Source organism: Lynx rufus, unplaced genomic scaffold (assembly GCF_022079265.1).
Source record: "Lynx rufus isolate CCGP_SWC_20201006 ecotype Redwood Valley unplaced genomic scaffold, mLynRuf1.p SCAF_4, whole genome shotgun sequence".
NCBI lineage: Eukaryota > Metazoa > Chordata > Mammalia > Carnivora > Felidae > Lynx > Lynx rufus.
In genome coordinates, this window is record NW_025814856.1 from 150686546 (window position 1) to 150713600 (window position 27055).

The 27055-nt window shown below is 41.2% G+C and overlaps 1 protein-coding gene across 1 annotated transcript in view; it reads right to left on the bottom strand.

Annotated features, from left to right (window-relative positions):
- SLC35B4 (solute carrier family 35 member B4) overlaps positions 1–26728 on the bottom strand; it is a 40305-nt gene extending 13577 nt beyond the window's left edge. The window contains exons 1-4 of the mRNA XM_047096974.1: positions 26507–26728; positions 20127–20240; positions 2397–2499; positions 799–848 (exon numbers count right to left, since the gene is read on the bottom strand). Of these exons, the coding sequence (XP_046952930.1) occupies positions 799–848; positions 2397–2499; positions 20127–20240; positions 26507–26583 (344 nt within the window). The 5' untranslated portion in view covers positions 26584–26728. The remainder of the gene's footprint in view (positions 1–798; positions 849–2396; positions 2500–20126; positions 20241–26506) is intronic.
- Positions 26729–27055: the final 327 nt, after the last annotated feature.

Below are 27055 nucleotides of genomic sequence, written 5' to 3' on the forward strand. Positions count from 1 at the left end.
AGAAAGGTTGGCATAAGCTTGTACAGTTGTGATCTTAACAGCGAGGGTGAACTTTCCCTGAGAAATGTTCCAGACTGAATGTGCTGACTCTCCCCAGTGCCCCACCTCCTTGGGGGCATGGGGTAAGGCTCAGGACACAAATGGAAGGCAAACACTTTGAGAAAGCATCTCAGGGCCTTCTGGTATTCCCAACCATATCCCAGAGAAAGCCACTGGCGACAACCACATAGAACAATCCTGAAACTTTTCATTCTATCTTCTTGGCCGTTTGGGCCTTTGTTAGGAATTTTCTTTCTAACATGGATGATCATGCTATAGTCATAAACACCTTCTATGACACCACTGTCCCAGCACTTCCATGAAGCTGAAAATGTTCCATATCTGGGTTCTCCAACAGGGTCACCACCGGCCACATGGGGCTATAGGCAGGTAAAATGTAACTACTGGGACCAAGATACAAGTATTTATTTAATTAAATTTAAATGTAAACGGTCTCATGTAGCTAGTAGAGACCACACAGGAGTGAAGTTCTAAATCAATTGGTCATGTAGGTTACTGTGGTACTAAAGACTCAATGATGACAAGAGTTCTACCCAGAGAAAATGCTGCTCCAAAGCGACAGGTGGGGCCCCTTACCTGGTCCACGGCCTCAAGATGCATGTCACTGTCACAGAGAGAGCTGAGAAACAAGGAATTATCAAGAGCAAACTTATCATCACTACAAGAAAAGGAATCCAGCTGATGGATGGGGCTCAGGATAGCCTTCCTAGACATAAAATACAAAAGTGTATTGTTTACCTTTTCTTCAAAATGATAATTCCTAGGATCATGTTGGCAATTAGAGAACCCTATAAAAGGAGACAACAGTAACAGAGTTTTAGTGCCCTAGGAAAGCAAATAATTCCAGATAAATATGAACATGGACAAGCGGGCAAAAGAGCCGAGGAGGGGGAGGAGGTCAGGATGAATAATAAGGTTCACTTGTTCTTATAATGGCAAAAAGTACAAACCACATAAATCTCTTATGTAAAATAATAAATTCTTTCAAAGATAACAACAAGAAAAATGGCCAATTCTCTAAATACCGGTCAGAGCAGAAACTAAGGCTGGCCGAAATAAATTATATTGTAGATTTATTGTGAAATTTTCCATCTAAATTATGAGAGTTTTAATAAACTTCTCCTCACCCTCGGTTTTTTTTTTTTTTATTTTTGTTTTTTTTTTTTAATTTTTTTTTCAACGTTTATTTATTTTTGGGACAGAGAGAGACAGAGCATGAACGGGGGGAGGGGCAGAGAGAGAGGGAAACACAGAATCGGAAGCAGGCTCCAGGCTCTGAGCCATCAGCCCAGAGCCTGACGCGGGGCTCGAACTCGCGGAGCGCGAGATCGTGACCTGGCTGAAGTCGGACGCTTAACCGACTGCGCCACCCAGGCGCCCCTCACCCTCGGTTTTAAATAATGAAAGAAGTCATGCAGGGATGTCTTTCTCTTCTTTGGAAAGGTGGCGATCAATCAGCAAGTCTTTACTGAAAGTCTACTACACGTCCAATGCTTTGAAGGTTATCTACGTAATTATAATTAGGGCTGAAAAGTCCCTTTGGGGATAGCACCTTCGATCTCACAAAAATCTCAAGACTACACAGAAGTGCTGTAATTCCAATGACACCCCATCTTGCATTTTTCTGCAATTCTAACTACACTCCCCTTGAAGTCTTCCCTGTTCTTCAGGGAGCACACTATTCTTATTTATATACCAAACTACATGCAGATCTCCCACCAAACACTAGTGGAAGAAGAAAATGTCTGCTGCTTTGGGAGAAACCCTAACTTCATCAAAAATTTCCCTTTAATTGTCTCAAGTCTCTTGCTTAAAAAAAAAAAAATTGATTATATATATACACATATATACATATATACACACATATATACATATATATACACATATATACATATATATACACATATGTATATATATATATATGTGTGTGTATATATATAATCAGAAAAGGGATGTATCTATTTTATGTACTAAGAGTAAATGTAATTTTATGAAAGAAACCAAAATTGATGAGTAATAAGTTAAATAACATTCATACCAAGTCTGAATATAAAATCAGCCGGATGAAAGAAATTTAACATAAAATCTGTGTCCCGGCAACATTTTAGCTCCTTTTACTGATCATTCTTAAGACTTCAGAGGGATAAAAGTCAACTGTCCACCTTTTATCTTACTTTGCAGATGAAAGCCAGCCTAGGCTCACTCATCCAGGACATCTATTCTTATACCCTAGACTTTACTTACTACAAGACTCTTCTACTTTTGCCAAGTGTTCAATCTACCCTCTTGGCTTCATCTTCTGCAAGAACATACACATGGGAGCCGGCAGCACTTACAGATCTAAATATCATATGCAGGGGCATGGCGATGTTGAGATTCAGGGCATAGTTGTTCACCACGCTGACAGTGAAGAACATGGTGACCATCACAGCATAGTACCTGAAATGCAGACATCACAGCACATCACACAAAATCTACTTCAAGAAAATCAAGTGTAGAAGGAAATCAATCTTTGTGGTTAGAAAGGTTATTTTGTTTTAGTTCCTCTACATTAAGAGACTGTATCACTATTATAATGTGAAGTCAATACTAAGTACATATAAAAATACATCACAAAGCTAGACTAAGATGGAAAAAGTCTGAATTACAGAGTATGTTTCGAGGAATACTATTTTAATCTTTTTCAAGGACACTCTCTAAGTATTTTTCAAGCAATTTAAAACTAGTATTCAAAAAATGTTATCTGATGGGGTGCTGGATCACTTAGTTGGCTAGGCGTCCAACTGTCGATTTTGGCTCACATCACGATCTCACAGCCCCGTGTCAGGCTCTGGGCTGACAGCACGAGCCTGCTTGGGATTCTCTCTCCCTCTCTCTCTGCCCTTCCTCTGCTTGAGTGCATGCACTCTTTCTCTCAAAATAAATAAACATTTTAAAAAATGTTATCTGATAGACATCAACAGATTTTTTTTAAGTGAATGGACAATTATCATTATCAGTTCTTTGTGTGGAATGGTCAATTCTCGCAACTATTCTACACACTTGTTTCTCCTATTAATTTTCACTACTCTTTTCTAAAGTAAAGATTTGCTAAATTAAGGATGACTGTTAAGATTATCTCACATTCCGAACCAGTAGCCTCCGAATTAATGAGGATATTATTTGGCATAGATCTGTATTTAAAATCACAGTCCCTGTTTTTGACAGTTTATAGGTCTTTAAATAATAATAAAAGCAAAAGCTAAAAAAAAAAATAAAAAAAAAATCAGTAACCCTAATCACTTAGAAAGATAAAGGGACAAATACAAACAATTATGAAATAAGTAACTTTGCTCTCGTAAGTCCCATTTTTATCTAGAAAATACTTCAAATGCCTTTCATCCCTATCAGGTTAAGCCATATGAAGCTGCCATTTTTTTGGTAGGTCAAAAGGGCTGAAAAGCAGCAATTTCATATGATTCAACCTCATACATTCAAAAGGAGAAAAAAATAATATTTAAAATAAATGACTAAAGAATGCATGGCAAAGGAAAGTAAGTGGTTCCAAATCCTTCAGGACATGTTCAAAGTCCTTGAGCACAGACCCCCCCCCCCGCCCCTTCTTGTGTTTTCACGGGTGAAGAACCACAGCACCGAGACTCCAGGGACCTTCCTCGACAAGAATCTACTTGATGATGCTGGTTAGACGTGGAGCTGAATGCCCTAACAAGCAGCCATGCCAGGGCTAAGCTAACACAGTCTGGAGAGTTTGACAAGTTTCACGATGAACGCAGGACACAGCATTACACACACTCAAAGTTACTGGTTATCGAAAGAAAACCACAGGCCCCAAACGGTGCCACATAGGTTAAGGACCCAAGTCAGTAAACCAAGACCTAATTCCTAACCCAACTGCAGTTTCAATCCCCCAAGAATATAACCCTGAACCAGTCAATGTAGAGTTTCCTGGTCAATACTAGGGAGTTTACTGATAGACCCCTTCCACTCCCCTTAGGAGGCAACCTTGCCTAAACAGCACACATCTTGCTAATAAATTCCGTTCTTTTTTAATTTTAATTTTTTAAAGTTTATTTTGAGAGAGAAAGAGTGCATAAGTGGGGGGTGGGGGGCAGAGAGAGGTAGAAAGAGAGTATCCTAAGCAGGCTCCACACTGTCAGCACAGAGCCCTACACTGGGCTTGAATTCACGAGCCATGAGATCATGACCTAAGCTGAAACCAAGAGTCGGATGCTTAACTGACTGAGCCACCCAAGCATACCTCCTTTCTTTTTTTAAAATGCCTTCTCTCTGAGGGCACCTGGGTGGCTCAGTTGGTTAAGCATCTGACTCTTGATCTGGGCTCAGGTCATGATCTCATGGTTCACTCAGGAGATTGAGTCCCCTAGAGGGCTCTGTACTGACAACTAAGGCCTCTTCCACTCTCTCTCTCTCTCAAAATAAACAAATAAACATTTTTTTTTTAAATAAATGCCTTCTCTCTGCCCTTAAAAACCATTTTCTTGTTTACTTGGTGGAGCTCCCCTCTACTTGCTAGATAGAATGCTGCCCATTCATGACGAGTTTAAGAAAGCCTATTAAATCTTCAAATTCACTTGGTTAAATTTTTTTTCTAAACACATTTGGTAGCAACGTCGGGATCCAAAGGTAACTTCTGATGGTGTCCAGGGACAGGCAGAAACACAGGCATGGCGCCCTGAGAACTCTTCTGAGTTTTCTCTTTCTGGCCATTTCCAAGAGCCAGTGGTAAGTCCCTCCCGGTTTCAGCTCTGCTCTTTCTGCATTTGAGCTACCAATCTAATTAGCTTCCCAGAACAGAGTTAACAGGTCTAGAGGGACAGGAGGATCTAACAGCACTGGTTCTTAGCTCTTGGTTCAGTCTGCAGTACCACATTGTAATCCCTTCTCCAGTTCCAGTCCACGCCCCCCCATTTACCAGAGTTTGGAGTTTTAGTCCTTTACCCCTTTCCAGTGCGCAGTCTCCCCGAAGGGAGTCTGCTGGTTTGGTCTCCGTGGGCAATTGTCAGTTTTGTCCCTGGTCTTTTCTTGGCCAGTGCAGAATAACATCTTTTGCTGACTCCTGGTGTGTTAAGGGACACGTCTTTGTGGGTCGTTTTGTGTAAACAAAGGCTTAGCCTGGAGATCCTTAAATTCAACAGAGTCAAGCCCACCACCTTCTGGCAAGGCTGCCTATTTTAGTTTTAGTTTTAGGTCTAAAAACTATGGTGCCAGAAGCTGTGAACAGCAACAGAAATAGCGATACTAAAAAGAACCTAGAATTACAATGGCCAGGATGGAGAATGTTCCAGTTAGGTAAGGCCATTTAAGAAGTGCATTTGAAAGAAAGGATTCCCAAATTAGACACAACGGGATACCTATTTTACATGGCAAGCAGAAGCCTCCAAAACGTTTCAAAATTCCCAAAGTTTTATTAAAAAGATTCAGTGTAAAAAGCTCGTGAAAATGAGAAAACGGTACTTAAAACAAGACTGTAAGGCCAGTGTAACCCTCCTGTTCCCCTCTATCCTTTGAGTACTCATCCTGGTCAACCTGGGTGAACTGCCTTTTACTCCAAAGAGACTATTAAGCAGTCACTTGCAGAGTAAGACTAATTGAGGCTATAGGTGATACTCTTCAGATATCTTTCACTCCGTGGTCAATGGTCAAACTAAAGTCCATACTTGAATAATTTTTTTAATGTTAATTTATCTTTGAGAGAGACAGAGAGAGAGAGACAGAGAATGCAAGCAGAGGAGGGGCACAACGAGAGACAGAGAGAGAGAGAGAGAGAGAGAGAGAATATGAATGAATCTGAAGCATGTTCCAGGCTCTGAGCTGTCAGCACAGAGCCTGACGCAGGGCTTGAACTCGTGAGCTGCAGGATCATAACCTGAGCCAAAGTCGGACGCTTAACCAGCTGAGCCACCCAGGACCCCCTTTAGTTGAGTAATTTCTTAAACCTAAGGGAGGATCCTCAAGAGTTTTTGTAAATATATTACCTGAGCCCAGCTGAGAGAGGAAAATAAAAATCTGCATTGTCTCTTCCTTTCCAAATCCAGTTCCAATGGTTACTGATCCTTTCTCTCACGGAAACAGCTATTTCCCTGCTTGTCTCCTTTTATATCCTAAGAACTTGACTGGCTTTCTGCCTGCCTGGGGCATGCAGGCAGTTGATTCTTTCCTCGGCTATTGTTGAGAGTGACTCTAGATTCTCCCAAGACAGTATCTTTTACACCCTTTCTGAGGACCCCTCTTGGGTCCACTGTTTAATCCTCCCAGAATTATTTACTGTTTGCCCTGACAAAATATTTGAAAGGATTTAATAACTTTATAATCAAGAACTGGTTGCTGATATTCAGAGCCTGACAGCAATTTTTATGTCAAGGCCTTCTCCCCCAAGCTATTATGAACCTGGAGACAAAGAAGACATTCTCATTTTTTTTAAAAGACTTTTTAAAAGTAATCTCTATACCCAGGAGCTGGAACTCACAACCCTGTGATCAAGAGTCACAAGCTCTATCAACTGAGCAAGCGAGGCACCCTGGAAAGAAGACATTCTTTTTTTTTTTTTTAAGTTTATTTATTTATTTTGAGAGAGACGGAGAGAGCGAGCAGGGGAGGGATAGAGAGGGAGAGAGAGAATCCCAAGCAGGCTCCATGCTGTCAGTACAGAGCCCCAGATGGGGCTTGAACTAACAAACCGTGAGACCATGACCTGAGCCAAAACCAAGAGTCAGACGCTTAACCAACCTTAACCAACCGAGCCACCCAGCCGCCCAAAGAAGATACTCTTATAGCTAGATGGGTGTGTCAGTACTTTGATATCATTTAGGGGACAATCCAATTCTTTGAGGAATTAATACCTGTTCTTGTTTTAGAAATCTAGTCTTTACAAGACCAGAGCTGTGGTTCAAAACTATTCAAAGACTACCAATCCCTTTTGCCAATCCCCAAACCCACCCTATCTCAAAAGTCTTGTAAGTGTAAAAATTCCGACTTTAAGGGAACAAAAATCCTAGTAAGAGAAGCTTTTATTCTTTCTCAGTGCCTTTAAGATGTAAATGTCCAATGTTCTCCAAGGTCTTCTCTAGGAAATTCTATCTGGTCCATCCCTTTAAGATGCAAATTTCAGAAGCGCCTGGGTGGCTCAGCCGGTTAAGCAGTAAAGCAGTTAAGCGTCCAACTTTCCGCTTAGGTCATGATCTCACGGTTTGTGAGTTCAAGCCCTGCATCGCGCTCTGAGCCTGGGGCCTGCTCTGGATTCTCTGTCTCCCTCTCTCTCTGACCCTCCCCCACTTACACTCTGTGTGTCTCTCTCAAAAATAAACAAACATTTAAAAAAAATTTTTTAAATGCAAATTTCAGGTGGGGCGCCTGGATGGCTCATACAGTTAAGCTTCCGACTTCAGCTCAGGTCATGATCTAGCGGTTAGTGAGTTGGAGCTCAGTGACAGGCTCTGTGCTGAAAGCTCAGAGCCTGGAGCCGGCATCAGATTCTGTGTCTCCCTCTCTCTCTGCCCCTCCCCAACTCTCATTGTCTGTCTGTCTGTCTCTCTCTCAAAAATAAAAAAAAAAATTCTTAAAAAATTTAAAAAAAAGAAAAAAGGAAAAAACAAAAGGAGGAGAGGTTATTTGGAACTCGACTTGCCAAAGAGAAATGCAAATCTTAGGTGTCTTCATAAATACTAGAAAAATCTTTAGCTATCTAGACTGATAACCTTATCCCACCTACCAGAAAAACAACTTGGATCTAACTTTTAGAATTAGTAAATTCCATACCTATTTCACAGCAATACTTTAAAACCTGAAGCTATAAGGGCTCTCTGTCTATATGTTCATGTGTACCTGTATTTACATGCTGTAATTCTGTGCTATTTTCTACTTCTAGATAGCATTGCTAAAATTAATTTGTAAGAGCTCTGTTCAGTTGGTTTGAGGGCAAGCACTTGTAAGGATTGGGCATTCTAAAATTCTCAAACAGACACTAATCCAAACATATTACAAGTTCACATGGTCGAAAAGAAATATTCGATATAAAAGCTAGTTTAAGGTTGATGGCTTAATTAAAACAGATATGTCTTTACAGTTAAAACACTACATATAAAACGTATTCTCCTTGAGTTTACTAGCCAAGTAAGTTCATGTTGCTCTTATAAGATCTGTCAACAAAAATTAATAGCTTAGGATAATGGCTGACTTTGTCTAATGTTTAATACAGCTTTTACAGGTAATCTAAAAATAGTTACCAGGGCACCTGACTCACTCAGTTGGTAGAACATGCAACTGATCTCAGGGTCAAGTTCAAACCCCACACTGGGCATAGAGCTTACTTAAAAATAATCATAGTTATTAAAGACAAGTAAATTAAACAACATAAAAGTTTATAAATGAGCTTTTCTATGATATTTATGTCTACTTATAGAGTTTTCCCTTTTTTTTTTTGGTAAGCTAAAACCTTAAAGTTTTGCTGAGTTAGGTTAAATGATGAGTTAAGCTAAAATCATTAAAAATCTAGATCATTTCTGGAAGTAGAAGTGATGAAGGAGCAAAAGGCAAGCTGACACCCTACAAACTATCTCCCCCCACCCCCCATCCCTAGGTGGGATATGTTTTATATTCCTCAGGCACTCCTTGCTGCCCAAGAACAAAGCAAAGGACAGAAAACAAATGGTTAAACTGACAGTCTCCATCAGTTTACAAATATCTTAGTAAATTACAAGAAAAAGGCAATCTTATCAATAGCCTAACCTCCAGGAACTCCCTCCGGTCTTAATGATAATGCTTTCCTAGAGGGAAAAAACCACCTTAGCTTGATAATAGCTAGGCCTCCAGTAATTATCTTTAGCATATGGAAAATCCCTTTAAAAAACCTCCTCTTGACTTAATCTCTCCTAACTCCACAGTACATAACCCCAGTGCAACTCTTTCTGCCCAGGGGTCCTGTCCCATGCTTTATTTAATAAAATCACCTTTTTGCACAGAAGCCGTCTTCAAGAATTCTTTCTTGGCCATCAGCTCTGAACCCCACCATCACTCCAAAACCTCACCAGGAAGATCCTAGGCTCTCCTCATACTAGAAAACTATCAAATCACCCTAAATACCCAGAAATTGACCTGAAGACTAGCAGACGAAGTCCACAACTAAAGGTAGAGAAGAGCCACATCAAAGAAGGTAGGAAGTGCGGATATAAGGTTTGGGAGAGACATGAATCCAGGCCACTACGTGGGGAAGGAGCTGTGGTCACGGAGAAGGACAAGAGATAGAGTAACACGTGGGAACAGACTAACCCAAACATATTACAAGTTCACATGGTCTGAAAAAAAATATTCGAGATAAAAGCTAGTTTAAGGTTGATGGCTTAATTAAAACAGACCTGTCTTTACAATTACATGGGGAGAGCGTGGGGAAAACGAATCCCCACAGCAACTGGCCTGGACAGTGAGAGGGGCTGAATTTCATGAGTTTTCGCAACCAGGCTTAAAGCCTGGAGTTCTAAAGGTCAGCAGGCTTGGCTCCGACAGAGCCCCAAGGCACTGGGCCTGCTCTTAGACCCAAGGCAGGGTAAACAGCCTGAGGACATACAGTGATTTGAAGAGTGCCTGGGGCACACAGTGCTGAGGTTAGTTGCTCCTCTGAGACTCGTCCCAGAGAGGCAGCTAACAGAGACCCCTCTGGGGGTACAAAGGAACTGGCAGGAGGCTTTCCCTCCCCTGCCCCTCAGCATAAACACAGAACCATGTCCAAGAACCAGCCCAGCAGACACTGGCCACCTAACCTGCTGACAAGGCTTGAACTGCCCCTCCCAGTCTTGCTTGCCTCAGACCCAGCAAGGCAGGCCCCCAGAAGACCAGCCCAAACCCGGGCCCACAGCACCTATCTTCTGACCTGGAAGTTTGGCAGGGCCTTGGTTCCAGCGGCAGTGGCTCATTTCACAAGCAGACCGCAGCACTAGTTAAAGCACACCACATTCAGGCCAGAGACTAAACACTGCCCACAACAGGCAAAGAAAGGCTCTGCAGAGGTCTGAAGGATAAAGCAGTCAGAACACAACAGCGAAGCACGAGCAGCACGCATTGGAGAAACTCCCAGAAGCAGCAGGCCCTGGGTAACAGGGGACACTATGCTGTAGGGCACTGCACGACCTCTTCTTCAGAAGGCCAATACCCTCAAGATCAAGAGACATAGCGGACTTTCCTAATACAGAGAAATAGGTACAGAGACTTAGACAAAATGAAAAGACAGGCATCTGTCCCAAATGACAGGACAAGGCTATGGACAGAGATCTAAGTGAAACATATGTAAGTAATATGCTTGACAAAGAGTTTAAAGCAATGATCATAAAAATACTCTCTAGACTTTCAGATAGAGTAATGGAAAGTAACCATGCTGAACAACAACAAAAATTATGCAAAATGAGAACAGACTTAGGGAACTCAGTGACTCCATTAAACATAAATGCATTTGCATTATAGGATTCCCACAAGAAGAAAAAAAAGGGGTAGAAAATTTATTTTCAGAGATAATATCTGAAAAGTTCTCTAATCTGAGGAAGGAAACATATCCAGATCCAGGAGGCACAGAAAACCCCTAACAAAATCAACAAAGGGAGATCCAGACCAACACATATTATATTAAAATGGCAAAACACTAATAAAGAAAAAATTTTAAAGCAGCAAATAAAATAAAATAAAATCAGCAAAACAAAAGAAGAGAGTTACATATAAGGGAAACTCCATAAGGCTATTGGGATTTTTCAGCAGAAACTTTCCAAGCCACAAAGGAGTGGCATGATATATTTAAACTTCTGAATGGGAAAAATATGCAACCAAGAATACTCTATCCAGTAAGGCTATCACTCAGAATAGAGAGAGAAAGAGTTTCTCAAACAAAACAAGAAAACAGGTAATAAAATGGCAATAAATACATATCTATCATAATTACTTTGAATGTGAATGGACTAAATGCTTCAATCAAAAGACACAGGGTGACAGAATGAATAAAAAAAAAAAAAAAGACCCCTCTATAGGCTACCTACAAAAGACTCATTTTAGGCCTAAAGACATCCACACATCAAAAGTGAGGGGATAGAGAAACATTTGTTATGAAAATAGATGTCAAAAGAAAGCTGGAGTAGTAATACTTGTGTTGGACAAACTAAACCTTAAAAACAAAGACTGTAAAAAGTAAAGACTATAACAAGAGACAAAGAAGAACACTAAGTAATAATAATAATGATGACAATCCAACAAGATCTAACAATTGTAAATATTTATGCACCCAACATGGAGGCACCCAAATATATAAAACAGTTAATAACAAACATAAAAGAACTAATTGATAATAACACAATAATAGCAGGTGATTTTAATACCCACTTATATGAATAAATCATCTAAACAGAAAACCAAACAAGAAAACAATGGCTTTCAATGACACACTGGAACAGATGGATTTAGCAGACATATCCAGAACATTCCAACCTAAAACAGCAAAATACATTCTTTTCAAGTACACATGGAACATTCTCCAGAATAGATCACCATATGAAGCCACAATAATAAGCCTCAACAAATTCAAAAAGACTGAAGTCATACCGTGCATCTTTTCTGACCACAAGGCTATGATACTAGAAGTTAACCACAAGAAAAAATCTGGAAAGATCACAAATTCATGGGGGTTAAATAACATAGTACTAAACAGTGAATGGGTCAATCAGGAAATAAAAGAGGAAATTTTAAAAGTACACAAAAACAAGTTAAAATGAAAACACAATGGTTTAAAACCTTTGGGATAGGGCTCCTGAAGTGGCTCGTTTAGGTAAGTGGCCGACTTCAGCTCTGGTCATGATCTGGCAGTTCATAAGTTTGATCCCCACATCAGGCTCTACACTGACCACTCAGAGCCTGGAGCCTGCTTCAGAATCTGTGTCTCCTTCTCTGTCTCTGCCCCTCCCCCAAACGTGCACGTGTGCAAGCTCTCTCAAAAATAAACCTTAAAAGAAAATGAAAATAAATAAATAAAACCTTTGGGATGGAGCAAAGCAGTTCCAAGAAGGAAGGTTTTTTGTTTTTGTTTTTTTTTTTAGTTTATTTTTAAGACAAAGAGTGAGTGAGCAAGCTCAGGGGAGGGGCAGAGAGAGAGCAAGAAAGAGAATTCCAAGCAGGCTCTGTGCTGACAGCACAGAGCCCCCATGCAGGGCTCAATCTCACAAACCATGAGATCACAACCTGAGCTGAAATCAAGAGTCAGACGCTTAACCAACTGAGCCACCCAGGTACCCTAAGAAGAAAGTTTATTGCAGTACAGGCCTACCTCAAGAAGCAAGAAAAATCTCAAGTAAACAACCTACCCTTACATCTAAAGGAGCTAGAAAAAGAATAAATGAAGCCTAAAGCCAGAAGAATGAAAATAATAAATATTACAGCAGAAATAAATGCTATAGAAACCATATTTATACATATATGTATACATGTATTGTGTGTGTACATGCATATGTATACAGATATATGTATATATATAAAATAAATCAATGAAACTAGGAGCTGGTTCTTTCAAACAACTAATAAAACTGATAAACCTCTAGCTAGACTTATCAAAAAAAGAAAGGAACCAAATAAATCAAATCACAAATGAGAGAGAAAAAATAACAACCAACATGACAGAAATATAAACAATTATAAGAGAATATTATTAAAAACTATATGCCAACAAATTGGACAACCTAGGAAAAAATGAATACCTACAAACTTGAAAGTTACCAAAACTGAAACAGGAAGAAATAGAAAACCAGAACAGACTAATACAAGAAACTGAATCAGTAATAAAAAAAATCTCGCAATAAACAAAAGTCCAGGACCAGACGGCTTTACAGGTGAATTCTACCAAACATTTAAAGAAGAGTTAATACATATTTTTCTCAAACTGTTCCCCCCCTCCAAAAATAGGGAAGGAAAACTCCAAATTCATTCTATGAGGCCAACATTACCGTGATACCAAAACCAGATAAAGACACCACATACACAAAAAAGAAAAAAAAAAAGAGAGAGAGAGACAACGAACTATAGGCCAACATCTCTAATGAACACAGATGCAAAAATCCTCAACAAAAATACTAGCAAACTGAATCCAACAATACATTAAAAAAAAATCATTCACCAGGATCAAGTAAGATTCATTCTTGGTTTGCAAGGGTAGTTCAATATTCACAAATCAATCAACATGATACATCACGTCAATAAGAGAAAGGATGAGAACCATACAATCATTTCAATAGATGCAGAAAAAGCATTTGACAAAGTACAACATCTATTCATGATAAAAACTCTCAACAAAGTAGGTGTAGAGGGAACACACCTCAACATAATAAAGGTCATATATGAAAAGCCCACAGCTACAACCATCATTAATTAGGAAAAACTGAGAACTTTTCCCCTAAGATCAGGAACAAGATAAGGATATCCATCCCACTCGTTTTATTCAACTTAGTACTGGAAGTCCTAGCCACAGCAATTAGACAACAAAAAGAAAAAAAGCATCCAAAGCAATAAGGAAGAAGTAAAATGTTCACTATTCGCAGATGACATGTTACTCTATACACAAAACCCTAAAAGACTCCATCAAAACATTGCTGGAACTAATACATGAATTCTGTAAAGTCTGAGGATACAAAATCAATCTATAGAAATCTACTGCATTTCTATACAACAATGAAGCAGCAGAAAGAAAAATTAAGAAAACAATCCCATATACAATTGCAGCAAAAGTAATATGATACCTAGGAATAAACTTAACTAAAGAAGTGAAAGACCCGTATTCTAAAAACTATAAAGAAATTTGGAAATGACACAAAGAAACAAAAAGACATTACGTGCTCATGGACTGGAAGAAAAAATATTGTTATAATATCAATACTACCCAAAGTAATCTACACATTCAATCTACACATTCAATGCAATCCCTATCAAAATACGAAGAACATTTTTCACAAAACTAGAACAATCCTGAAATTTGTATGGAACCACAAAAGACCCCTAATAGCCAAAACAATCTTGAAAAAGAAAAGTAAAGCTGGAGGCGTCAACACAACTCCAGACTTCAAATTATGTTACAAAGCTATAGTAATCAAAACAGTAGGATACTGGTACAAAAACAGACACAGAGATCAGTGGAACAGAATAGAAAATCCAGAAATGGGCCCACAATTATATGGTCGACTAATCTTTGACAAAGCTGGAAAGACCATCCAATGGAAAAAAGAGTCTCTTCAACAAATGGTGTTGGGAGAACTGGACAGCAACATGCAAAACAATGAAACTAGGCCACTTTCTTACACCAGACACAAAAATAAATTCAAAATGGATCAAGGACCTAAATGTGAGATCAGAAACCATAAAAATCCTAGATGAGAGCACAGGCAGTAACTTCTCTAATGCTCACTGTAGCAGCTTTTTTCTAGACAGGTTCTCCAAGGCAAGGGAAACAAAAGCAAAAATAAACTATTGGCACTACATCAAAATAAAAAGCTTCTGCACAGCAAAGGAATCAATCAACAAAACTAAAAGGCAATCTATGGAATGAGAGAAGATATTTGCGAATGACATATCTGAAAAAGGGTTAGTATACAAAATACATAAAGAACTTATAAAACTCAACAGCAAAAAACAAATAATCCAATTAAAAAATAGGCAAAAGACATGAACAGACATTTTTTTTTCCCAAAAAAGACATACAGATGGCCAATGGACAATGAAAAGATGCTCAGTGTCACTGATCATCAGGGAAATGGAAATCAAAACTACAATGAGATATCACCTCACACCTGTTAGAAAGGCTAGTCAACAATGCAAGAAACAAAGGTGTTGGCAAAGATGTGGAGAGAAAGGAATGCTCTTGCACAGTTGGTGGGAATGCAAACTGGTGCAGCCACTGTGGAAGACAATAGGGAGGTTCCTCAAAAAGTTAAACGCAGAATTATTCTACGATCCAGTAATTAAACTATTTACCCAAGGAATACAAAAACACTAACTCAGAGGAATACATGCACCCTGATGTTTACGGAATTATTTATAATGGTGAAGATATGGAAGCAGCCCAAGTGTCCATCAATTGATGAATAAAGAATAAAAGAGAATGAAAATCTTTTCAGCCATAAAAAAGAATGAAATCTTGCCATTTGCAACAACATGGGTGGAACTAGAGGGTATAATGCTAAGCGAAGTCAGTCAGAGAAAGACCAATACCATATGATTTCACTCCCTTTGGGAGGGAGAGAGAAAAACCAAGAAGCCGACTCTTAACTACAGAGAACAAACTGGTGGTTATCAGAGGGGTGGGGGGTGAAGGATGGGTGAAGTAGGTGATGGGGGCTAAGGAGTGCACTGGTCATGAGGAGTACCTGGTGATTCACAGAACTGCTGAATCACCATACTGTACGTGAAAAATTACTGTAACGCTGTATGTTAACTAACTGGAATTTAAAACTTTTACAAGATCTAGATCATTTCCAAATAAGACAAAATACTAAAACATTAATTACTAAACATAAGTTTCTCTCATTTTGGCCTCTTATTGCAGAGAAACTAAAAGATATGTGGATGTTAATACTGCATTGGAAAATTTTAAAAGGCATACGCTTTTTAAATTTTGAAATGTATTCAATTCTAATCAATGTATGTAATTAAAGCTACTAAAAATAATCAAAATAAAAAATAAATAAAAATAATAAGGAAAACATTTCTGTGTGGAAGGAAAGTAGGATGTGTTTTCAGGCGAAAAAGGTATGAGAAACGGAGATCATGTAGCTGGGGCACAGGCGTGCACAAGCGCATGCGTGGCTCTGGGGGTCCCAAACAGACCAGGTTCGGCCACTGGCCACTGAGGGAATCCAAAGGCAGAGAGACGAGGGGTGGTGGCACGAGGAATTTATTTCAGTGACGCCAAGGGCAGGAAGACAGGGGACTAGCATCTGAGACTATCTCCGAAGTGCTGAAAATACTCTCAGGTTTATATAAAGAAAATGTGGGGCAAAGTGGGTGAGTGCAGGTGGGCTGGTTCCGGAGGGTCCTTACTGCTTGAGGGGGCAGTTTCAGTTCCCTTCATGGGACACTTTGCCCGCTGGATCTTCAGCCTGAGCCGAGACAAGCTAGAGAGAAGAACCCAGCTAGAATTTGAGGTCAAAATGGAGTCAGCAGAAGTTCTCTTTCAATACAGTTTTTGTTAAGGGGAAAGGAAGTCACTTTGTCCTAAAACGAGGCTGGTTGTTTAAAGAGAAAAGAAAAAACATAGGACAAAATTGGAACGTAGGGGGAAAAAAGTTGTAGGTTTGCAGAAAAAAGAATCTTTAAACAGGAATTTTCGGGGCGCCTGGGTGGCGCAGTCGGTTAAGCATCCGACTTCAGCCAGGTCACGATCTCGCTGTCCGTGAGTTCGAGCCCCGTGTTGGGCTCTGGGCTGATGGCTCGGAGCCTGGAGCCTGTTTCCGATTCTGTGTCTCCCTCTCTCTCTGCCCCTCCCCCGTTCATGCTCTGTCTCTCTCTGTCCCAAAAATAAATAAACGTTGAAAAAAAAAAATTATAAACAGGAATTTTCATGTGTGGTCAAGCTGGTTAAGATGAAAATAAATGTATTTTAAAAAATGAGTTTTGGGGGTGCCTCTGTGGCTCAACTGGGGTATGTGTTCGACTCTTGATTTCCACTTACGTCATGATCTCAAGGTTTGTGACATCAAGGCCAGTGTGGAGCATGGAGCCTGCTTGAGATGTCTCTCCCCCTCTCTCTCTGCCCCTCCCCTGCTCTCTCTCAAAATAAATAAATAAACATTAAAAAAAGGAGTTATAAGCTAGCACTAAATAAGAATTTGGTTTTCTTTCTGTTAAAAGGACAAAGTTTTCTTGGGCTTTTGATCTGATTTAGGTAAGACTAAAAACTTATTTTAAATATTGGGTTTCATAATCATCTGTGATCTTATTTAGGGAAGTGCTTTAAAACCTTTTTAAAAAATATTTTTGTCTAACTTCCTAAATGAAGTCCTTTTCACTTAGAATATTTCAAAGCACCTGCTAGATGAATTAGGTTTATTTGATATGTATATTACATGGAAAGCATTGTCAAAAAAGTAACACTAAGCCTTTATGTCATATTTGTAAGACTGTGGCACATGTGAATAAAGTCTATTCCCCTCGCTGCCAGACTAATGTCCTTGTAACTTGGCAACCTCTGATATTTAAACAACCTTTCATTTCAGGATAAACAATCTCCCTGCGCACCTAACTTTTCACAAACAAAATTAGAATCTTATTGTCAACTCCCCTAAATTGACACTGCTGAGTTAAAGAGCGCCTACCAGAAGATATTCATGATTTATAATTCTCCTTTTGACAGGTCCCTGTTTCCCTGATTAGGGATAGATGCATGAGGCTATGATAAAGAACTGCTCCTTAATTCTTAAAATTACTGCAAAAACCTGTTAAAACAATAGCAGCTCAACAAATATCCTTAAACTCTCTAGCCAAAGCTCTCCCTGATAATGGAATAATTCTTAATTATCTATTGGCTGACCAAAGAGGTGTCCATGCTGTGGCAAACACCACCAGCTATGCCTAGACTGACACTTCTGGGGACACTGAAACTCAATTATGTAAGATCGCCTGGCTTAAGAAGGTGACTCTTTCCAAAGGGTCTTTCTTTGACTTATTTGATTTTGATCGGTTTGGGTCTTGGGCACCACGGCTCTAAAGTGCACTCCATATACTGGGATTTATCCTGCTTATAGTAATGATAATCATCTCCCTGCTGTACTGTATTCTTTCAAAAGCTTTAAATGCATATAGGTGCTAACCACCAAGCAAATGATCTCCCTAAGACTGGAACATCTAAGGAACAAAGAAAATAACCGATTTAAGGAGCATGAAGCTGTGACCTGTGAATATCATAGAGGTTAAGACCTATGGATACCACAAAAAGGAACAACCAAAACTTCAAGAACTTTAGAGCGGTAACTGAGAGTGATGCTAATGCCTTAAATTTTTATCACATATCTCAGCTAAGCTGACAGTCTGATCAAAAGGCGGTAATTTGTTAAAAGAAAACGGCAGGCCCAAAATGGTGCCACTTAGGTTATGAACCCAAGTCAGTAAACGGAGACCTAATTCCTAACCCAACTGCAATTTCAACCCTCCACCCCTCCCCACCCCCGGAATATAACCTTTTATCGGCCAAGATAGAATTTCCTGGCCAATACTAGGGAATTTTCTGATAGACCCCTTCTCCCCTTAAGAGACAACCTTGCCTAAACGATTCATATCTTGCTAATAAATTCCTTTCTTCTTCTTTAATGTCCTCTGCCTTTAAAAGCCTTTCTCTTCTTCAGCTGAGTGGAGTTCCCCTCTACTTGCTAGATGTGATAAGGCCTGATTCATGAATCATTTAATAAAACCAATCAGATCTTCAAATTTACTTAGTTGAATTTTTTTTTAACACTGGGAACAGCTATTTTCACAGTTTCTAAATAATATACTATTGGTGACTTCACCAGGTTTCTTGCCAAATTTTCTTAGTCCTATCTTGAAAGGATGCCATTTGGAGATAAAGAGAGTTCATCAAGGTCTTTTAGGATAGTGAATTCCAACTATTCCACATTGCTGTCTACATAGCACAGCCTAGAAATTGCTCCTGGCAATGAAGGACATGCCCATGATGTCAAGATTTTGATGGTAGCTTCTTCTCAGATAGAAAATAAAACAGCCAGCACAATGGACACACGTGGAAGTATGACTGTTAGGGCAAGACCCTGGGGGGGGGGGGGCCTCAAAAGGCAGGTTAGGCAGCTAGGCTCCCCTCTGAGCCTACTGGTGACCCCTGAGTGCTTGGAGGAGGTGGGGGGTGGTGTCACAATACAATGGTAGGAAATCAAAATACAGGGATGCAGGGGTGGGAGACAAGAGGCCGGCCAGCTAGGGCACCATTTATAAAAGCTAATGATGAGGGTGAACGTGTTCCTGAACTGTGCTAGTGGCAGCCAGAATGGAAAGAGATAGTGGGAGGAAGGGGGAAAGGGTCAGAGGAATCAAAAATGCTGGGGCTCCTGCTGGGATAGAAATGTTGGTCTCAGGAGCAGAAAGTTTTATGTAGATATTAAAGCCAATGGAAAACAATGTGTTCAAGAATACTTAGCATTGCACTGGGAAACTTAGAAGTACAATATTAGTAACAAAATTCAGCCAGATTCTCTACAGCAGACTACTCAGGAATGCTGCAAAAGAATACCAACAAGGATGAGCCGTAACTAGTCCTCTGATACATTCACATCAGAAAACCCCTGTCAAAGGAATTTAGTAACAAGATTCTACTACAGACTGACAACTGGATGCATTACATTTTTACCTCAAGTCCGTCTCAGCAAGAATGCTGAATTTCCAACACGCTATTTATTAGAAGAGCTGTCCTGTTTCCTATTTGACCCCATGAGTACAGTTATGCAAATGTGCACAAAGGGGTGGAGGTCTGGAATTAACAATTTTGCCTTAGCTTACCTTTCATTTTCTTTTAATTGAGGGGAAGTTCACGAAACACAAAATCAACCATTCTGAAGTGAATAATTCGGTAGCGTTCAGTATTCGCAAGGCTGCGTAACCACCATTTCTGTTTATTCCCCAAACCCCGTCATTTTTAAAAAGGAACAATAATACCGCTCTTAGTGTATCTGATAACTTTACCAACATGAGGATAGCATACATAACTATTAAAAAAAAAATCTGCGGTCACACTAAGCCTTTAACCAACCATATACTACACACACACACACACACACACACACACAGTGTTGTCTCCATCATAATTCATTTTCTGCATTTAATATGTTGTGAAACTACAGGAGTTTTATTCTAAAAATAGTCTCCCTGTAGTTTCACAGCATATTAAATGCAGAAAATGAATTACCCTTATTATTCTTCTAATACCTTTGACACAGATCTTATGCACAGATGCCTCATTCTCCTTTATCTAGGTACCAGAAAAGTTCTGAACTTCTTTAAAACAAACAAAGGCGAAAGGAGAGTTCAATGTGCCATACCTGATTGGGATGGCTGGCCGCTTCCTTCCCAAATCAGCTTCAAAGAGGAAGCCTTCCACGGCAATGAATAAAAACTGTGCAAATGTCACGATGTTCCCACATCCTGGATGCTTCCTGTGTAGTAAATGACAAAAAGGTAAATAAGGTACGAAAAGCTGAGATAAAGGGCACCAACACTTGTTATACTGATAGTTCAGAATAACAGGGAGGCCTGATTTCTATTACCCACTGTGCTTTATCTCCGGTTTCATAGCCCGTGGATCACACACAACCATCAACCGAGCCCACAGAGAAGAGTGTCAAGGTTTCTTATTTCACTCTTCCCTGGTTGTAGCAGGCCACGAGTAAGAAGCACTCTGATGCATTCATTCTTAGGACCACGATACAACTTTCCTGGTAAGCTGGAGGAAGTGCTCGTATGTGGGATCCTCAGTGAAGCACAAGGACTTTAGGCAGGATCCCAGTCAGCTTGAGCAGCAAAGTCCAGCACAGAAACACGCCGAGGTCTCCGGGAACGTTCACGTAGCCTCCTGACCAGGAACCACGGAGACTACCATTAATGGAAGACATGCACCCGCTTTGGTGACAGGACCACCACCTTAGATAAGGTCCCCAAGGGACAACTGGTTCTTGGGGCGGAGAGATTCATACTCTTTTTCTAAGTCTCAAGCACAGATACGCATACGGCACATGAACCGGTATCTAACGCATCTGTGGAGGGGTGATCGGGAAGAAAACGTCTACAGACAAAGGATCTCTGGCCAGAGTAAGGAGAGATAAGGAGCAAAACGAAGAAAAGACTGAAGAACACTCCTATCATCTACCGTTCCCCACAACTCTTAACACAGATCTATCAGGTACTCGACAGATGGTGAAAAATCTTCCACAGTGACTGTTAGGAACATATTTATAAGACAGAAAAAAAAAAAAAATCCTCTGACCTCCCTCTTGAAACACTCTGCGAAAACTGGTCACTTAAAAGGCCTGTGGTTTTGAGTCTGTCTTCTATTAGGTTCTGCTCAGTCACTGGAAGAAGTACAAAGCGAACCGCTGTCTTTGTTTCTGTGAAGCTTCCAGATTTCTCATATGACCAGTATTTTTCAGGCTTCATATTCTGTGTTCTCATCTTGACCAAGGACATTTATTTACCAGAGGCTAGTGAGTAGAGGGATTCTTGTATTGCAAATGTACTATCACATTGAAAATAATGCTATTTAGGGGCGCCTGGGTGGCTCGGTTGAGCATCCGACTTCAGCTCGGGTCATGATCTTACAGTCTGTGAGTTTGAGCCCCGCGTCGGGCTCTGTGCTGACAGCTCAGAGCCCGGGGCCTGTTTCAGATTCTGTGTCTCCCTCTCTCTCTGACCCTCCCCCGTTCACGCTCTCTCTCTGTCTCAAAAATAAGTAAATGTTAAAAAAAAAAAAATTAAAAAAAAATAATGCTATTTATTAAAAACAACCCCAATTCTCTCTTGGTGGTGTTAAGATTAAACTGCAGTGCCAAGGAGACAAGCTCTTAAATATGCCCATCAGGCGTAAAAGGGACAACTCAACATGAGCCTCTCCCGTGCAGAGCTCTGCTTACCATCTGGAACAGAACCACTGTTCCTCTTCGGTCTCTACCGCCTGTGGAGGTGTCCCTGAAAACGACTGCTTTATGTTCAACCATCTCTTTTAGCATTTACGTTCAAGGGACAGGGAAAAACGGGGCACAAAACCATAAATAATCACGTAAGACACCTACCTCCCTTGAAGAGCTAATTAGAACCATTAGCCGACATAGGGGTGACGGGAGAAGGTACTTCAGCTCTAGATGGTTCCTGGCACGGTTCTTGTTCAACTCAGGCTAGGCTGCTCTTTAAAACCCCATGTGCCTGAGAAGCCTCACCGCTTCCCCCGCCTCCCCCAGGTCCGCTCAGACTGCTGTGGGGTAGGGCCCTGGAACCCAGACTTTTCAAAGCTTTCCACTTGATTCTAGCGGGCAGCCAGAGCTGAGAACCACTAGTGTAGGTCTAGGGAGAGGGCGGAAGATGTGGGGGGAGGTGTGTGTGTGTGTGTGTGTGTGTACCCACCCATGTAAGATGTGCGGGTAATTCTCATATGCTCTCAGAGTTGAGAACCACTGTAGTCCATGGTGGTTAAAAGAACACAATGGCTGGGGCACTGGGTGGCTCAGTTGGTTAAGCGTCGGACTTCGGCTCAGGTCATGATCTCACAGTTTGGGAGTTCAAGCCCCGCATCCGGCTCTGTGCTGACAGCTCAGAGCCTGCAGCCTGCTTTGGATTCTGTGCCTCCCTCTCTCTCTCTCTGCCCCTCCCCTGCTCAGGCTCTGTCTCTGCCTAAGATAAATTTAAAAAAAAAAAAAAAAGGAAAAAAAAAAAGCACACAATGACATGTAGGATCCAGGTCTCTACCACTTACTGTGTGAGAGTAGAAGTTTATTCCCCTAAGTCTTGTTTCCTTATTTTTACAATGGGAACAGTATTGGTTCCTATCTCACCTCACTAGTTTATTGTAGACAAGCCAGTCCCTGAAAAGTACTTAATAGCGTGCCACAGAGGCAAAAAGGCCCTAGGATCTCGCACACTGAAGGCCTTCAATCAAAGTATAGTTAACTCTTCTAAAAAGGCATTTATCTTGACCAATTTTTCTCACTTATAAAAACGCAAGTGATACAGTTTTCAGTTTGTAGCGAGGATCCAATGAGAGAGTATATATCAAGCGCCAAACACAAGACTTAGCCCAAAAGGGGCTCATCAAGCTTCCTCGCTTCCTCCTGTTTCCTTTTTACCAACAGATTAGGTCATTTCCATTAAAGAACAATTACGGAGGGGTGCCTGGGTGGCTCCGTTGGTTAAGCCCTTGACTTCAGCTCAGGTCACCATCTCGTGGTTCGTGGGTCTGAGCCCTGCCTCAGGCTCTCTGCCCTCAGCACAAAGGCTTCTGATCCTGTCTCCCCCTCTGCCCTTCCCCCTTTCCCACTCTCTCTCAAAATAAACAAATAAACATTAAAAAACAAAAGGACAATTATGGAGAACCTATTATGTGTCAAATTTGGGGCGAGGGAGCTCCCAATGTGAAGACCTGATCCCTGAGCCCTTAAGGATGTGACAATGTACTGAAGAAGCCAAACATGGAATCTGAAAACAGTAAGCACCTGATGCCACACAGAGAAGGTCAGAGGACCGCCCGTGTCCAATTCGTCTTCGCGCCCCTACTCTCTGGGCACAACATCTGGCCTTCACTCAAGGAGCTGAAGGGGAGGGTGCCTCCCTTTAAGCAAATAGGACCTAAAATAGTAGTACTGTATGAAAGATAAAAAGAAACCATTTATTTCAAAATATGATTCACAAGTGTATTCCTCACAGGACCTTTGAAAAGGCATAATGATTTTTAATTTTATCTTTATTTTACAGAGGTAGTTATTATTACGCCCATTTCATTGCTAAGGGCACTGAGGGCCACGTGGCACTGACTCAGGTAAGTCTCCCAGAGCCACATGGCACATAAATGATGCGTGCAGACTCCCTTATATTATTGTTTACAATTCAGTGGTTTCTCGTATATTTAAAACTGTGCAGCCATTACCATTTTAGGGCATTTCCAAAAGAAATCCCATACCCTCCCCCTATCCCCTGACAACCCTATTCTACTTCGTCTCTATCTCCATAGGATTTTTAAATCTCCCTAATGTACTCACATAATTAATTTTTTAAAAAAAAATCAACAGCGTTTTCGGGAACACACCGCTGCCAGTGGAACTATTTGTTTTAACTTGAATAATTCATTTTTTTTTTTCATTTTAAAACTTCAGCATTAAAAACTTGGATCCTTTTCCCTAAATCACTTGTTCTCTTGGACTTTATTCCTTAGAAATTATAATCACCAACTGCAAACAGTTTCTCTTACTTTGAATTCTCTTTGGCAAGAATTCAAATTTTGACTTCAAAGATGAGCAACTCCGAAGGGAAAGAAATCTACGCCTTTCGTATTTCTTATTCTAGATTTAGGAAACTTCCTTACTTGAGTGAACGTTACGCACTTGATCGTAAAATCAAATGGAAAAAAGAAAATGTTTCAGACTGTTCTCCCGACGTAAGGCACGCAATACCTTGCCTGGCTAGTTAGCTGATAGGGGCGCATCCTGTTTCCAAGCTCTTTCAGGAGGGAGATGAAGGCATCCATTCATTACTTCACATCTGTTCTGTACACTGCATGGAGCTTTTTCTTTTAGTATAGGTCCCAATTATAGATATAAAAATCAGAAAGAAAAACCTAAATCTATTTTCCAATTTGGGGAAGATGGATAAAGACGCGTGCTTCTTCCTACAGGTCACTCTAGCTTTCCATGTGTATTTAGTGTTCTAGTTGCCTCTTTATTAGGGCACATAATGGTTCCAAGGAAGCCATAGGAGAAGCAGAGTTCCTGCTCTATAAAAATTTATGAGCTTTCCACCGTGATGTCCCAAGATAAAGTCAAAAGTGATGAGGAGGCCAAATCTACAAAGAACCATAAAGGCCATCTGGTTCAACCAGCTCTCATTTTATTGATCTTTGGCATGGTAAGTCGAGAGTGGCCCAAGCAAATCAGGAAAGAGCTGCTACTCAACCTGATGTATGCTACCCACTACATTAACAAATGTATCCCTCACAGCTTTATGAAAACCCACTGCTGTACTGCAAAGAGCCAGATTTATAAAAAAGGTTAAAGGACGAGGATTTGTTTATAAATTATTCAGACTGTTCTACATAGAAGCTCCTACAATTCACAGAAGCATTAGATTTATCCACGGCTTTTCATGAGCAGCTCATAAAGCAAGGTTTACCTGTCCTGAAAGTTTAGAAGGGGAAGGTCAGTGTGCTTCAGGCGCTTTGCACGTGCATCTCATTCAATCCTTCAAAACCCTGTGGGTCTGGCAGAGCGACCACCAGCCTTTTGAAGTTCAAAGAGCAGACTCAGGAGATGAAGTAATTTAGCCAAGAGCTCACACTTAGTCAAGAGGACCTTCAGTTGCTACGTACTCTGAAGTCACACAGCCTTTGGTAGGATTTAACTTAATGACATATTCAACACAACTATTACACTATTATTCTCTGACTTTCATTTCCATGGCTGGCCTGATTTTATCATCTTAATATTTTTAAGTCAATTTCCGAAGTGATCTTACTTTGAAGTTTGTAAGACTAACAACCAGATACATTTTTTCTTTCCATTTTTAAACCTCTCTCCACCTACTCCCCAAAGAAGTGACAGATCTTTATCAACACTTTCTGCATAAAATTTCAAGCTCTTTAACAGCAAAAATTAACCCACACCGTAAGTAAACTGCTTCAGAATGACGTATCAATGGGATCATGAAAATAAAATACATTTCCAGTAGCCTCCACGTGAGAAACTGACCAAAATTCTGTGGGACGCTCAAGTTCAAAAATAACAGAGGGGCTGCAGACGGTACTAGACTAGAGTTTAGGTATCCTGGATTCTAGTTCTGGTTCTGCCACTTAAATTTACAGTAAAAGACCATCTACCTTCTTGGGACCTGTCTCACTTTCAGTAAAAGAGATTATAATTTCTGACCTATTTGGTACACAAGATTGTTCGGATGATCAGTAGAGGTGTCCAGATTCAGAAATATGGCCACAGATATTTTATTTTACAGGCAGAAAAGGGAGACCCCAGAACCAAGACTTGAGATTTTTTAATGCTGAGCCTTTTCTAGTCTGTTATCTTTTCTGTAACAACAGTTTCCACCCACTGAACTTTACGCACTACTCAGTATCGAGTGCCACCTCAATAAAGCCAACCTGGTTTCCTTTTGGGAACGTGTCATAATCATTCTGAAAGTTACGCTTCCAAATGCATGCTTCTCAATTTAAGGACTGTAACATCTTAGAGCTGGAATTCCTCTCTCTGGTCAAGGGGACGGGCTCTCTGAATAAAAATCCACTCTACTACATCGCTGGGAGGTATGCTGGGTCGAATGCTCCCAGCCATCTCTAAAGCCAATAAAACAAACGTTTTGGGGAGCCACATTAAAGAAACTTTCTTTGCAGCGAGTACAAAATCAGACTGCTTTAGAAGTCAAAAAGCTTTGCCCAAGTCAAACGCGTGGCATTAACGGAATCGAGAAGAGGTGGAAGAAACCTGGGTTCTGCCACGAGCTTCCTGCCGACCTTGGACCCGTCACGAGAAAAACTGCAGGCTTCGGTCCCCAGTGCGTGAGGACGGCACCCGGGGCGCTCCCCTCCGAGGGATGCTGTGAAGCTGGTGGACGGGACAGCGGGCAGCGCGCGGAACCACGGGGCAGCCGACTCCGCTGGCCGTGCTACCCGGGCCCCCGCGCGCCGCCAGCGGGGGTGCGGCCCGCGAAGGTCACTTACCGGGCCAGGAGCTCTAGGAAGATCACGTTACTGCAGCAGCCTGCGAACACCAGGCCCACAGCGAACGCCGGGCGCATGACCGGTGCCGGGGAAGGAGAGCGAGCGCGCACAAGCAGGCGCCCGCTTACACCGCCACCCTAAGAAGCCCGGCTACTGCGTTCGCCGCGGCACAGAACATCCCCACCGCCCTGCAGCGCTGCTCTCCTCCGGGGCCACCACCGACGCTGCCAGCCGAGGAGCTGTAGTTCGCAGTCGGCTCCGGCCCCATTCATCCAAGGGGGTGTCCCGGTCCCGGCCAGACTACACATCCCAGGATGCCGCGCGCCCTTACGCCTGGCTGACGTTCCCGCCTCAAGGTTCTTCCGCCAGAGAAGAGAGCGGGAGGAGACGCCCGTCATGCCTAGCGCGGTAGGAGGACGCGGGGCTTGCTGGGAAGTGAAGTTCCAATGCTGTCAACGTGGTTTCTCGCCAGGCCTCCCAGGCTCAGGAAGGGATTCGACCGTCGCTGTAACAACAAACTCAAAGCTGATGGCACTAGAACTACAGACC